This window comes from Mytilus edulis, chromosome 13 (genome assembly GCF_963676685.1).
Source record: "Mytilus edulis chromosome 13, xbMytEdul2.2, whole genome shotgun sequence".
Taxonomy (NCBI): Eukaryota; Metazoa; Mollusca; class Bivalvia; order Mytilida; family Mytilidae; genus Mytilus; species Mytilus edulis.
The window spans coordinates 32,846,372-32,860,519 of record NC_092356.1 but is presented as its reverse complement, the minus strand read 5'-3'; the positions used below and the strand labels follow the sequence as shown (position 1 = coordinate 32,860,519).

The following is a 14,148-nucleotide window of genomic DNA, read 5'->3' as shown; positions in this document are numbered from 1 at the left end:
TTAGCCTCTTATAATCATTCCTGTAGCAGTTTAGTAACTTGTCATAAAATGATGCCGGGTAATCTCTCAATGAACAAAAGTGATATCTATAAGGTTATCTATTATTGAATTGCCTTAGTATTACGTCCTTATTTTTCATTTCTTTAACATGGTAAAATTTACATTTTATAAATGAAATATTTGTCATAAAACTACAGTGATGCAGAGATGTTTGAACGCTGGTTAATAAATATCATAGATTCTGACTAATGTGTGTCTTAAATAGTAATTATACGTGAATAGCTTAACCGATCAGGTGAACGTACAAGGAAAACAAATGCATGGTCATCTCTTGAACCTATAAAAACTCGTGATGTTCCTAAACACATATACCGCTTTATAAATAATGAATTTAAAAACAATAATAGCTATCTTAGTGGGCTTATTTTATAACAGCTAGGTCGAAACAAATGTTGGATGACTTTAAGTAGGACTTTTCGTCGTATCTCTGTCAATTTGTATTAAAATTTTAAAGTCGTTATCAATAAATATTTCATTGTTTACGTGAAATTTGCAATTTACTATCATTCATTGTCATGAACTCAAAATACGGCAAACAGTTAAAAATAAATGATGAAACATGTTTATATCCGCTAACTAAGCCCGTATTGAGACAAACACAACACAAAGCTATGAATGCAAATACGGATATTCTTAGAATTGTGGGTCATCATTTAAAAGTTACGATCATCCTTTATAAATTACAGTCATTCTTTACAAATTACGGTCATCTATTACAAGTTACGGTCATCTGTTTACCAATCACGGTCATCCTTGTTTTATGTTACGGTCATCTTAAAAATATTTTGATAATGATTTACGGTCATCTTAGCGATTTTTTCAAATTGAATTTCGCGTTTCCTGAACAATTTTCGGTAGTAATTTGTGATTTCTGTGTGAATCTTTTATAAATTTACATCGTATCACTGTCTCCTTTGTAAATAAAATGATATAGAAACACTGTAACAGACAAAACAGATACTGAGCTAATTTTTCATTCGACATCTTGGGATGACCGTGAATGCAGTTACGGTCATCAGCTTTACCCCAGTGCCTTTAAAGGAGACGTATGGTTAACTACTGTTCATTCTTAAAGTAAACCAAATGAAATCGAATCATAATTTTAAAATTCGCAAACAGAAAGTCCATTTCGAGTTTAATGTTTTATAGTGATTAGACTTTTATTATAGAAAAACTAAATTAGCTAGGAAGTAAACCTTTGTGTTGACTTTTATCAATTCTTTGATAATATCTCCTCCATAGCTGGTCGAAGCAAAGTACAATTTTGACCAATATGAAAATGATTTCACCAAAAGAACCTTTGTGAGCATACTTCAAAGACTCATAACTGCTCCAAAACTAATCTGATAGAATTTCAAGCATGTCAAGTGGATATAATCAATATCTACTTAATTAGTCTTAATATGTCAACATATCTAAAAAGTTATAGTATTCAAAAGGTATTGCACAATTATTCTCTTTTCATTTTTTGTTGTTATATGGATACAAATGTAAGTGATACATGTACAAAATGAAATATAGAATTTGTTGTGGTAGGAAAGTGTAGTAATTAACATTTACTGTAACAATGTTAATTCATACAAATCGAGAAATAAACAAATGAATGAAAAATGTTGAACATGTACAATAAAATATAGTTTTAGAAATCGATTAGGCAAGAAAGGACTTATAATTTTTTTTAAACATAATTGAAGGACCATTTACACTCAGGACCGAGTCATCAGTAGGCAGTACAGATGTATTATAACAACCTAGAATCATATTTCTAGTAGCGGGAGTAGCATTGTCGGGTAAAGGAGTACTCACTATATAGGTCCGGTAAGGACCGATTTTGGCCTCAAATTTCAGGTTCATCTGATGAAAGATTTTGACCACTTTTTAAACACTCAAGTGTCTAATTCATTTGAATCAATTAGTTTATGTGAAAGATTTTAACTGATTTAGTCATTAAAAACGATCCAATTCAAGCTCAAATATGAAATATTTACCAAATATGCCGGAAAATGTCTCTTTTCGGTTTGGTTTTTGTCAAAAATGAAAGTGGCCGCATCCGTGTTCATCCTCAACCTTTATATATGTTATGTATTATCATAAAATACAATTTTCATTTCAATATTAAGGATGAAAACGAATGCGGCCACTTTCGTTTTACACGAAAACCGTCTAAAATTTAACTAAAATGCTAGAATTGTGAAGATTTCAGTAATTAAGCATGACTTTATGGTGCTAGTACCCGATATATGTGCATTGTATTGTCAAAAACAGCCCATATTTAAGTAGCAGAAGCATTCTACTGTCCAGTAAAGAACTAAAAGTTTACATTATATCACTTTTGTAAAACTGCTATATTTTGGGGCCAAAAACGGGTCTTACTGGACCTACTCCTTTGTTCTTTTTTAAAATTTGGTCAATTGACATAAAATGTTTGGTTCAAATCGAAATAGAATGCTTTCATCTCCCTTTTACTTACATTGTACATAGAGGTGATAATACATGTACTTTGACAAATCCTTGTTCATGAGAGTTGTCTGTCAAATCTTTATTTCACAAAGAATGAATTGCATAACAATGAACTGAGCTCACAGCAAAGTACTTTAATAATACACTTAGACAAAGAGCTAAATCCAGTTATATACATGTACTTTGTACTACAGGTCCTTCATGAACATCCATCGACCAAAACCATATCTCAATAACATGCCATACTACATGGTTGGATCAGAAGTCCTGAAATGAAAGATCTCGTGTCATAAAGTATCAAAAATGGGTAGTACTGTTAGTCTGTTAGACCAATGTCTTTCACCGAGTATAGAAGTAGAAGATGTCATTGTCACAGCTGAAACTGACTCAGTAATGTTTTCTGTAGATGAAATAGATGCAGTTTCGGATGCAAAACCTAAAACCCTTAACGCTTTTAAGAAAGTACGTACATTTATGATGATTATCAAGAAAAATTTAAGAAAATTTAAGAATTAAATAAAAAACAAAAAACCATCAAAAGTAAAATTGCCAAATAAAAAACTGATAGAAAAAAAATCATATGAAATTTTAAAAAATTGCTCTGTTTGAAAAAAATTATTCAAAACAAAATAGTAATCGGTGTTACTTTTTATAATAATAATAATTTCACTGCAACATGTTTAAACAACTTTAAAATAAAAATAAAAATCAACAAGAAAATGTGATATGATTGCTTATTGGTACATACCTTGAAAACAAAACAGTACAATAATGATATAGACAACTGCGGTCATCGTATGGCCTTGAACAATGAGCAAAACCCATACCGTATAGTAACAATAAAAGACCGATATGAGTAATATCAACAAGTTTCTAGATGTCCATGATTAATGGATTGTCAGAAGATCATATGAAATCGAACTGATGGAAAGTCGCTAAATCAGCGCCACATAATAGAGCACGCTTTATCGTTATGTTTTAGAATTTTTAAAATTTTGTCGTGTTATTTGTTTGGACGTTTTTTCTGTCTTAAATGAGTGATATTTTTCAAAAGCCTCAAATGTTACCGCGATGTAGCATTTGTCAAATCTTGTCCCAATTTCATTGAATTTTCTCTTCTAAGATTAGACTTGACCTTACTCTACGAGCCTTTTAGAATAAAGTAACTCTGAAACTTAAATATAGATAAAAGAAGAATCTGTTTTGGCCTATGTTATTTTTCTATTTAGGTTATTTATGTACCCTTCTTGTTACCATCAAGTATGATCTGAAATATGTTTAATAGATGGTCCAGTCGTCAGATGATATTGATGAAGAGCAAAGCTAAATCTTCCTTTGAGAAGAAAGTAGCCTTTAAGTCAGCCCAACAGAACGAAAGTGAACATTTGGCACAACTCACCGGACATCCGGCAATACGAACGGTAGCCATATCATCTATAGTCTTGTTAACCAAAATCATTAAAATCCTAACTTTTAGTAAAAAGCACAAAGGATTCGAAGGTTTAATAAATCTATTTATTTGATTTCTAATGGTCATAAGGGTGAAATATAATCCCTTTTGGGTGTAACCATGGCAACAATCTGCATTTCTTAGATACAAAATATAGCAAAAAAGGGGGGTGAACATGTCACAAAAGTCTCCAAAATTTGGTCTAAAGGAAAATTTCAATCAATTACAGTGATACCTTTCCTGAATCCATAGGTTTATATCTTTCAAGTGGTCAAAAAAAAAATCATATGTCTATCTGCTCGTTTTTCCATAAAATTGAATTGAAAAGATCGAGCGCAAAATCTTTGTTGATAAACACTACAATAATTTATGTACCTATGGACGGTACGGATAGGAAAATACGGACTGTCAATCATATAAATGGCCTATAAAACATGTTAAAAACAATCTAAATGTTCATATAAACCCACTAAGAAGGCTATATTATTCTTCAAGTATCTAAAAATCAATTTTATTGTACAAAAACTTTCATATTTAAAAAATTCACAGGGGCCATAATGCGAAACTAAACTTCTAACTGTGTATTGCTACCTAATGAACTCAAAATCGTTCAATTTTTTTTTTGTTGTGTTTTTTAATTTCCGGATCTGCGCAGAACATATAACTCTACTTCCTTCTTCCGGTCTTATTGTCGTGAGACTTTGATTAGTCTAATAAAATATAGGAACTCAAGGAACACAATACCAATATTTCATTTTTAATCATTCTTTGTCTTTGGTATGAATAAACGTTAGGCCTGATGCATTGCGTTTCTTTGTTTACATTGAACATGACGTCATAACTTAAATAACGTCACAAGTAAAATCCCTAACAACAGAACCAAAATCGGAAACGGTACGGTATTTCCGTATCTTTTTTTTAACAAATATTTAAAATACAAAAAAAATAATTTAAACAAACTTCGTCCCCATTCACAGGTAATGCCTGCCTCATATTAGCTTTGAAATTCACTAAAACTTAATTTATTTTAAAACTGATAACTTAAAGGTGTAGTAATATAATAAACAGTGCCAAATAATTAGCATTTTAATAAACATCCTTTGTTAAAATATGACCAGAAAATTATGGCTTATTTGTTTAACAGGTATTACTTTTCATGTCATAAAATAAAATGTTGTTTTATAAAATTCCGTCTGTATAGGAGCGAAAACTAATTATCATTTTGACGTTCAGCTGGACATAATACGCTTGTCAAAACATTCCCTTGTTTGGCTAAATGAATGCGTTAGATTTCGGACATTGAGGCGTGAATAACATAGGTAGCATTGATATCGTAGGGCTATCTAATGGGTCCATTATTAAGAAAATATCTAGGATACATGTAACTGTATAAACAGTTTACCATATACAATGGGTATGTGTGCTAGTATCCTAGATGAAGCGTTGTTGCCCTCATTTAAAATTGTTGACGTTGTTATTTCTTCTGACAATAATGATGATTCTGAGGCTGAATATGATGACACCGATATAGATACTTTTTCGGTTGACGAGAAACGATATTATTATAATTCGCTGTTATAACATCTTATTATTTTTTTTATGATTATGTCATTATGCTCTGTTCTTGCATGTAATGCTTAAAAATTAATCCACTGTTAAGCTGTACTAGAAACGGTAAACTACATGTACAAAATGTATAAGCACGAAAAAGTACCAAATTGAAAAAAAATCCGAGAAGATAAAAAATTGGTCAGATTAAAAACCGAAAGTAAAAAGAAAGACAGACATAAACTATGACAGAAAGAAGAAAAACGAGCAGGCAAACAAGTCAATAAACACGAGACGTAGAAAACTAAAGAATGAGAAAAACTAACCCATCTGAAAACGGGGATGGGATGTAATGCACCGGAAATGTTAGCATTTCCTGTTACACTAGTGGCACCATTGTGTTTAAATTCTCTGATAAAAATTGTGTTTTATCATGTTGTCAATTATTTTGTAATTCCAAGATACATGTTTATGAGATAAAATTCGTCACTTCTGATTTTCTGGAGACTGTGCAGTGTACAAGATGCACTTTGGTTCAAATAAGTACAATGAAATGGTATGGATGGGAGTCTTTCAAATCTGTATTCTTTATTTTTTTATGCAAGTTTTCCCTATATAATTATCATACTTTTTACCCGTTATTCTCTATTATTTTTATTTAAGCACTTCATTATTTGATATTCTTTAATTGTTTGATCTATTTTTTTCTCTATTCTTTATATTTTTTGCCCATTATTCTCGACAACCCCCATTCACAACCTCATAATTTAGAAAAGGAAATTAGAGATAACTGTCTCTTTCAAATAAATAAATAAAAAGGATTGTTTACCCTGCATTCAGCACGCAAAATGTAAACAATAAAGAATGACTTAAATGACTGTGAAGATCATTAATTATGTACGATATAAATCGAAGGAACTTGTCATAATATTACCAACACAAATTGAAAATGTGAAGTATTTGAATTAACTGTTTTAGGACGATGACAACAATTCTGAAAGTATTGAAACAGTACAGGATCTCGACAGTCATGCGAAACAGGTATGTAGATCAATAACAGTCAAAAGATTCACAACACATACACACACACACACACATACATTTCAAATCAATGGAACATGGAAATAGATGTGACGGGCAAAACCGGTAACAGAAAAGCCAGCATACAGGTAATAAGTAAGGATAAGTGATTCAAAGCACATATAATAATTATTTGAAAGAGCACATCAAGTGTTCCTGTATAACGTTAAGAAGGAACGTTCAGCTCAAATCCTTTGAAATCATATATTATTTGAAATCATGAAACCCAAATACGTTTTGGAATAAGTTAAGATACAGTCCATATCGAATCATAAGTATATATTTTGACTTCATACTTTTTCAGGTTCCAAAGTCATTCCTTAAAAGTTTCAAGAATCTACTGGGATATTTTGAAAGATCCTTGGAAGATAAAAAGGACAAACATCAGCTGCTAATCCGCTCCTTTTTAATATGGCTTGGGGGATTAGATATTTCAGATGCCGAGGCGTTACCTCTGCAGGATCTGAAAGAGAATGACAGCAGAACACCAGATGAGTATTTGAAGTTACTAAAGAAAAATATGAATATCTACAATTCAATATTTATACTGCTTTGTTGGTAAGTATAAATAGTTTACTATCAAATTTGCAATTGGTTATTTGAACTAAATAAACAAATTTTATTATCAGTAATTTTTATAATAAAATAAATGGAAAAGATGCGGTCAGAGAAAAATCATATTGTAAATGAAAAATCACTTAGTCGAACACTTAATTTTCAAATTTAAACAAAAAGAGCAATAGAGAAATGGGACAGTCTGATTGCTAATGTTCACATTTAAAGTATAAAGAAATAAGTGACAACACGAGATGAAGAGTACGGTACTTTTATGAGACAGCAACTCAACTTCGCAAACAAAGTTATACAATATATGCATGTGCTTAGTAAAAAGTAAAATCACAAAAATACTAAACAACGAGGAAAATTCAAAAAGGGAAGTCCCTAATCAAATGGCAAAATCAAAAGCTCAAACACATCAAACGAATGGATAACAATTGTCATATTCCCGACTTGGTACATGCATTTTCTTATGTAGAAAATGGTGAATTAAACCTGGTTTTAAAGCTAGCTAAACGTTTATCTTGTATGACAGTCGCATCAAATTCCGTTATATTGACAACGAAGTTTGAAAAAAACCAAACAGACATAATAGGTAAAAATGTCAAAATAGGGTTACAGCAGTCAACATTTCTATAATCTTAATCACTATAAAAACAAACAAACATGTAACAAAGAAGCACAAAATGGCATATAGACCAAGCATATTAGCAAGAATTAAAGACAAGAATACACAAATTTACCATAGTACAATAACACAATGACGGGATGTTTTCAGTAAATTATATTTTATATAGGTCTGCTGGCATAAAATGTTTCAAAATAAAAGGTGTCTACAAAACTGATGGTTTGGACAATGTGGCATCATCAGAATGGGCGGCAGTAAATGTCAATGAAGCGTGGCAAATTGTTCATCCTTATCGCATCTGTCGTGCTCTTTCTGGAAAATTCCCACAAGGATGGTTCAAGTCTAAAAATGAGGACTTGAAAACGAGCGATGTTGAAATTTTCAAAACCTCTTTCCTAGATTATTACATTAACCCAAAGCCAGAGCAGTTCATCTACGAATTCTTCCCTGATGATACTGACTGGCAACTAATACCTGATCCGATTACTGAAAAACAATTAATTAAACAAGAGTTATGTTACCATACGTGGTGGGAAACAGACCCACGATTGACAAGCAGACGACAATACAAAATAACATCAACAAAAGGGAAGGTATCTATCACACTACATGGTACTGAGCAATCTGTGAACGATCTAGTTCTGTGGTATGATTTAAGTCTTCTTGGATCAATCGGTGAGACAAGAAAAGACTCAAATATACAGGACCATGACTATTTCCAAAGATCTGTTTTTCTAGTTAGAAATGGTACCTCTTGGGTATGCAAAGTTTTACTTCCTGTCAAAGGAACGTACAGAACTGTGTTTTATGGTGGAAAATTGCACAAACCTCTTACGGCAATTTCTCAATTTAGCTTGATTTGTAAGGAAGCCTACACAGACCCTGTTCCACTAGCTGTCGATCCTGGATGTGTTGGATTAGTACCCGGACCATTTGCGAGAATGTGTGGATTAATAACTCCAACATATAAAAATGGAGCCATTCAATTAGAAATGAATAATAGATTGAAATTAAAATTTCGAGTCGGTTATAAATAGCCCGAATGTTTCAAAATGAAAGCCAATCTTTACAATTCAAATGGATTATTTTGAAAAGAGATACCACTAGCATAACGGAACGCTCTATTTGAAACATCATACAGGGAAAGGAAGTTACGATTACTGTCACTACTCCTGATGACCCAGGTTACTATATGCTCGAACTTTTAACCAACAAAGATTAACAAAATGGACGAGTGCTTGCTACAATTTACTGGTTTATAAAGCTTTAACACAAGTATTTATTGAGGTAAGACTAAGAACAAAAGTTATGTCTTTTGTATACTTAGCATTACACACGTTATCATTTTTATAATCAAATTATTACAGCAGTTCCTCTCTCATGAAAATGATTTAACACTAAGGCTTGATTCTCCATTTTTTTTATTATCATGGACAGTTTTATTTGGAATCTATAACAAAGGGGCAACATAAAAAAAACATACATGGTCTTTAAGCATTTGCAATCGGAACTCCCCATATAATATGGTAGTAGTGTAAAACAGACAAGATAGAACAATTCATTGACTTCCAGATACTGACATCTTCCTATTATCTCTATGAAACTAGTATTGAGCCGAATTCGGTCTGCAAACTTGAAACACTCTCCTTCCTCGTGCACTTCTAGCGGTTTATAATTTATAACAGTGACCAAGATACAAGACTGCATAAATAAACATTTTCATGAAAACGACCTCGATATCTAGAAAGCAAGAAGAAAAGTTGCTTTACTAAAGACATCCAAAAGTGATAATATAATCTTATTTAGATATGTGTATTCTAATATGTGTCTGTTTGAAACGGCGGAAAATATAAATAAGAAATATTGACAAACGGAAAAGTTAATTTACGAGTTCTGTAAAAAAAAAAACGCGTCAAGCATGTAAACTTAATCATAATAATTCACAAGAAAATTTAGAGAAAATTGCCATATTTGAGTATCTGAACTGTATTGTAGAAAAGTAAGAAATTAGAGTTGTCTATAAATATTGATTGCTTGACATTATACTGTAATCATAACCTTAGACATCTTTTTTACAGAGAAATCACAAATCTACAGTACGATCTTTCCAAAAGAATCATTTGATAGTTCAAATATTGACATCTTTTTTACAGAGAAATCACAAATCTACAGTACGATCTTTCCAAAAGAATCATTTGATAGTTCAACTATTGTAAGACAGAGTCAATATGAGAAAAGGTTTTATGACATGCATAAAAACCTAAGAAGTCTGACCAAACACTTGAGAAACATGTACTGTTCTTCTTCCCAGTCCAGCCAACCATTATATATTAGACAAACGTAGTTTGATCCCAGAAGAAAAGCACGTCATTAGAAGGGTGCTACTACTCTTTGGAAAACCAGCTGATGAAGAAGAAGTAATTATATAAATGAATAAATGTATTGACTTAAAAAATATCTAATAAAAGTTTATCAATGATAAAGCAACTGATATCTAATCTGCATATGCTATTTCGTCCAATAGTTGTGGGATGAAGAAAATGAGACAGCAACACAAAACAGCAAATAATCAGAAGAAATCCGTCGGTAAACATATGAATTAAAAACAAACTGTCATCAACACCTTATTCCACAAAACAAAACAGGAGCCTGTAATTCAGTGGTTGTCGTTTGTTGTTGTATATCATATTTGTTTTTCGTTCACTTTTTTGTACATAAATCAGGCCGTTAGTTTACTCGTTTGAATTATTTTCCATTTATATTTCATGGACTTTTATAGCCGACTATGCGGTATGGGTTATACTCAATGTTGAATGCTGTACGGTGACCTATAGTTGTTAACTTCTGTGTATTTTGGTCTCTTCTGAAACGTTGTCTAATCAAGCATAGGCAATCATACCACATCTCCTTATTTCTATGAAAAACATTAAGATATAACTTAAGACAATTACTGAATATGTTTAAGCTTGTGACATGCATGTGTAAACATTTGTTGGGGTCTTTTTTTTTAAATACCAATCATTTCAGTTTTAATCTCCGTAAGAGAAATAACAAAAACGCTCAAAAAGAAAAGTGGACTTATGTACTTAATTTATATTCCACTGGATTAGAAAATATATTTTTAATGGTTTTTTTTTATTTTTTAAATGTGAAATGACGAATATGGAATCCGTATTCACGACAAGAACAATTCAAACGGTAAATGTTTTATGTACGTTCTGCAATTCAAATTGAAATATTTTAAGATTTTTGTAAAGCTACTAGACGATATTGTCAAAGAATTAGGAAAACTGGACTGGAACTTAAAATTGAGAATGTAAGGAAAACAGCAGCAATAACAATCAGATTTACATCAGAACAGATCAAATTCATAAGCAAAGCAGCAGCAAGAGTTTATATAACAGTAAGCTTCTATTTTTCATATTTTTTTTTTAAATAGCGTCGCATTGGGGTTCTTAAATGTTTCCTATCTCATTTAATTTAAGGCATGCATTGCACAGAAACAATGTACATGTATGTTGATGATAAGATCTCAATAAGTTTGAAATCAAAAAGTGGATACGGTCGAGATATTTGAATACATGAGATTACAATTCAGATTTTATTAATGAAATTTTATTTTTATGTCATGCTCTTATATATTATCAGAGTAACTATACCATATTATGTTGTGATGAGGTTTTATGATAATCTGTATAGGTGTCTGTCCAATAACTCGAGACGGAAGTTACCAGGGGCATTCCAGATTAATAAGTGGAGACGGAAGATACCACGGGCATTCCGGATTAATAAGTCGAGACGGAAGAAACCGGGGGCATTCCGGATTAATAAGTCGAGACGGAAGATACCAGGGGCATTCCGGATAAATAAGTCGAGACGGAAGATTCCAGGGGCATTCCGGATTAATAAGTGGAGACGGAAGATACCAGGGGCATTCCGGATAAATAAGTGGAGACGGAAAATACCAGGAGCATTCCGGATAAATAAGTCGAGACGGAAGATACCAGGGGCATTCCGGATTAATAAGTCGAGACGGAAGATACCACGGGCATTCCGGATTAATAAGTCGAGACGGAAGATACCAGGGGCTCTCCGGATTAATAAGTCGAGACGGAAGATACCAGGGGCATTCAGGATTAATCAGTCGAGACGGAAGATACCAGGGGCATTCAGGATTAATAAGTCGAGACGGAAGATACCAGGGGCATTCAGGATTAATCAGTCGAGACGGAAGATACCAGGGGCATTCAGGATTAATATGTGGAGACGGAAGATACCAGGGGCATTCAGGATTAATAAGTCGAGACGGAAGATACCAGGGGCATGCCGGATTAATAAGTCGAAGAGAAAATGACAACGCCGCCATGAAAAAAAACCAAAAGACGATGAAATGACAAACAAATCCCTCAAACATTATATAGAAAAAGAATGACTGAGTAACACAAATCCATAGAAAAATAACGAAAAGAGTATGGGGTTGGGATAACGAAACGTTGTAACGTATGTTTGGACATTAGTGACACAGATATTCAATAACGGTTAACCACCTCGTGATAGCGCGGGTAAAACTTTCGCAGTTTTCTATTTTAATCAGAGTGGTTTTGGAGTGTTTCATGGACTTCCCATTTTTGCATATGTTCTTCGGAGACAACAGGAGACATAATAAACTCATCATATAGATACCAGGATTTAAATTTTATATTTACGCCACACGCGCGTTTCGTCTACAAAAACTCATTAGTGACGCTCGAATTCAAAAAAGTTAAAAAGGCCAAATAAATTACGAAGTTGAAGAGCATTGAGGACTAAAATTCCTAAAGTCTCCCTTTGAGCGTTCCTGAGAAAGGTAAATCAAGAAAAGACCTTCGGAAGCATGAAATTATAATGTGTTGTCTTCATTTTTTTTATATGACTCATACATTTTTGTTTTTGTTTTACAGGTTCAAGATATTGTCGCTTGGATGCTTTTAAAAGTCTTCATAAGCGTTCAATAAGAATGCTGCTGAAAAGGTTCCAACTCGTATTTGTATATGTTATTCTTCTTATGCTCATGATTTTTGCGGGACAAAACCAGGTGTAAATAGAAGTGAATAAAATCCATTAAAAATCAAGGAAAAGAAAATGTTGTATAATTCTTTAGACGATGTGGATGTTGCAGCATACAGATATATAAATATATAAGTTACGACACTGGTTAACATTTCATCTTTCCTGATCTTCATTCGTAATCATTGTTTCGATCATGTTTAATTTATCGTAACTGGACAAGGATTCAATTCTTATATAACTGTATCCAAATCCTATTTGGGTTTCATCATTGAAACATTTTTTTAATTATATTTTTCTTACGTATTGGCAGAAATGTTATATACTGAAGAGACATTATCTGAAAAAAAAATCATAAAATGTTCGTTGTTATTTTTGAAGAATTAAACAAGCAAAAAAGTTCAGAATTTTGGCAGAAAATAACAAAAAAAAAATTTCAAAGCAGTAATAAATATCCGTTCTTTAAAAAATAAACAGAATTAAAAATCTATATAAGAAAGAAAAAACACCTAAAGAGCTATCTTTAAAAACGAGAATATATAGTCGTTTATTACTTTTGCATATAGTATTAAAATCTCTCTGATGGCAATAGAGGCAATAATGACGGAAAAGATTATAAAATTCTATATCTTTTTGCACGAAATTATATTAATATGGTTTCAAAAGCTTAGAAAAGGGAAACAAATAGCAAGTGTTGACAAATATCTGTATGCCATTATATTCCTACCTCGTTAAGGTATAAAATTATCACACTTTTAAATAAATATTAGTCTGAAGGTGTCAGACCACCAATTACTCCCTCCAATTTAGAACGTATGTAAAAGTAGCCCTACTCTGACACAAAATAGTGCTTTTGATGTCCTTGTTTACTTAAACTAACCAACAAATTTGCAGAAATGAAACTTTTGGTGAAAGAGAAATATATCTAGATCATTTTGAGCCAAAATATACTTGTCTATGAGTTTGCATTAAACATTGAGGATTAATGCGCCCCATAGTATACTAATTTTAGATTTCCAGAAAACCAGGTTTTTGTTTTGGAGTACCTCTGTTTGAAGGTCAGTTATTTTGTTAGAAGGCTTTAAAGGTATGGTGAAAATTGGCATGTAGAAAGCTGATACATGTACAATTAAGGATATACCTGGTTTCTATGAGGTTAAACTTAAGGTAAAATATTTAGAAAGCTGTGAAAATTGCAAAATTTGGTTGAACAGATAGGGATTTTTAATTGGTTGTCTGACACCTGAAACGGACATGTTTTCTTTACCATCAACGGGAATGTCTGAACATAAAAGTGTTATATGTCTTGTGAAAATTT

The 14,148-nt window shown here is 32.1% G+C and overlaps 1 protein-coding gene across 1 annotated transcript; it reads left to right on the top strand.

Moving 5' to 3' along the window:
- Window positions 1–2,823: 2,823 nt before the first annotated feature.
- Window positions 2,824–8,821, top strand: LOC139500251 (hillarin-like). Its single transcript, XM_071288990.1, has 4 exons — window positions 2,824–2,982; window positions 6,497–6,559; window positions 6,903–7,156; window positions 7,954–8,821. Exons 1-4 carry the CDS (start codon window positions 2,824–2,826, stop codon window positions 8,819–8,821), a joined length of 1,344 nt encoding a protein of 447 aa, XP_071145091.1.
- Window positions 8,822–14,148: the final 5,327 nt, after the last annotated feature.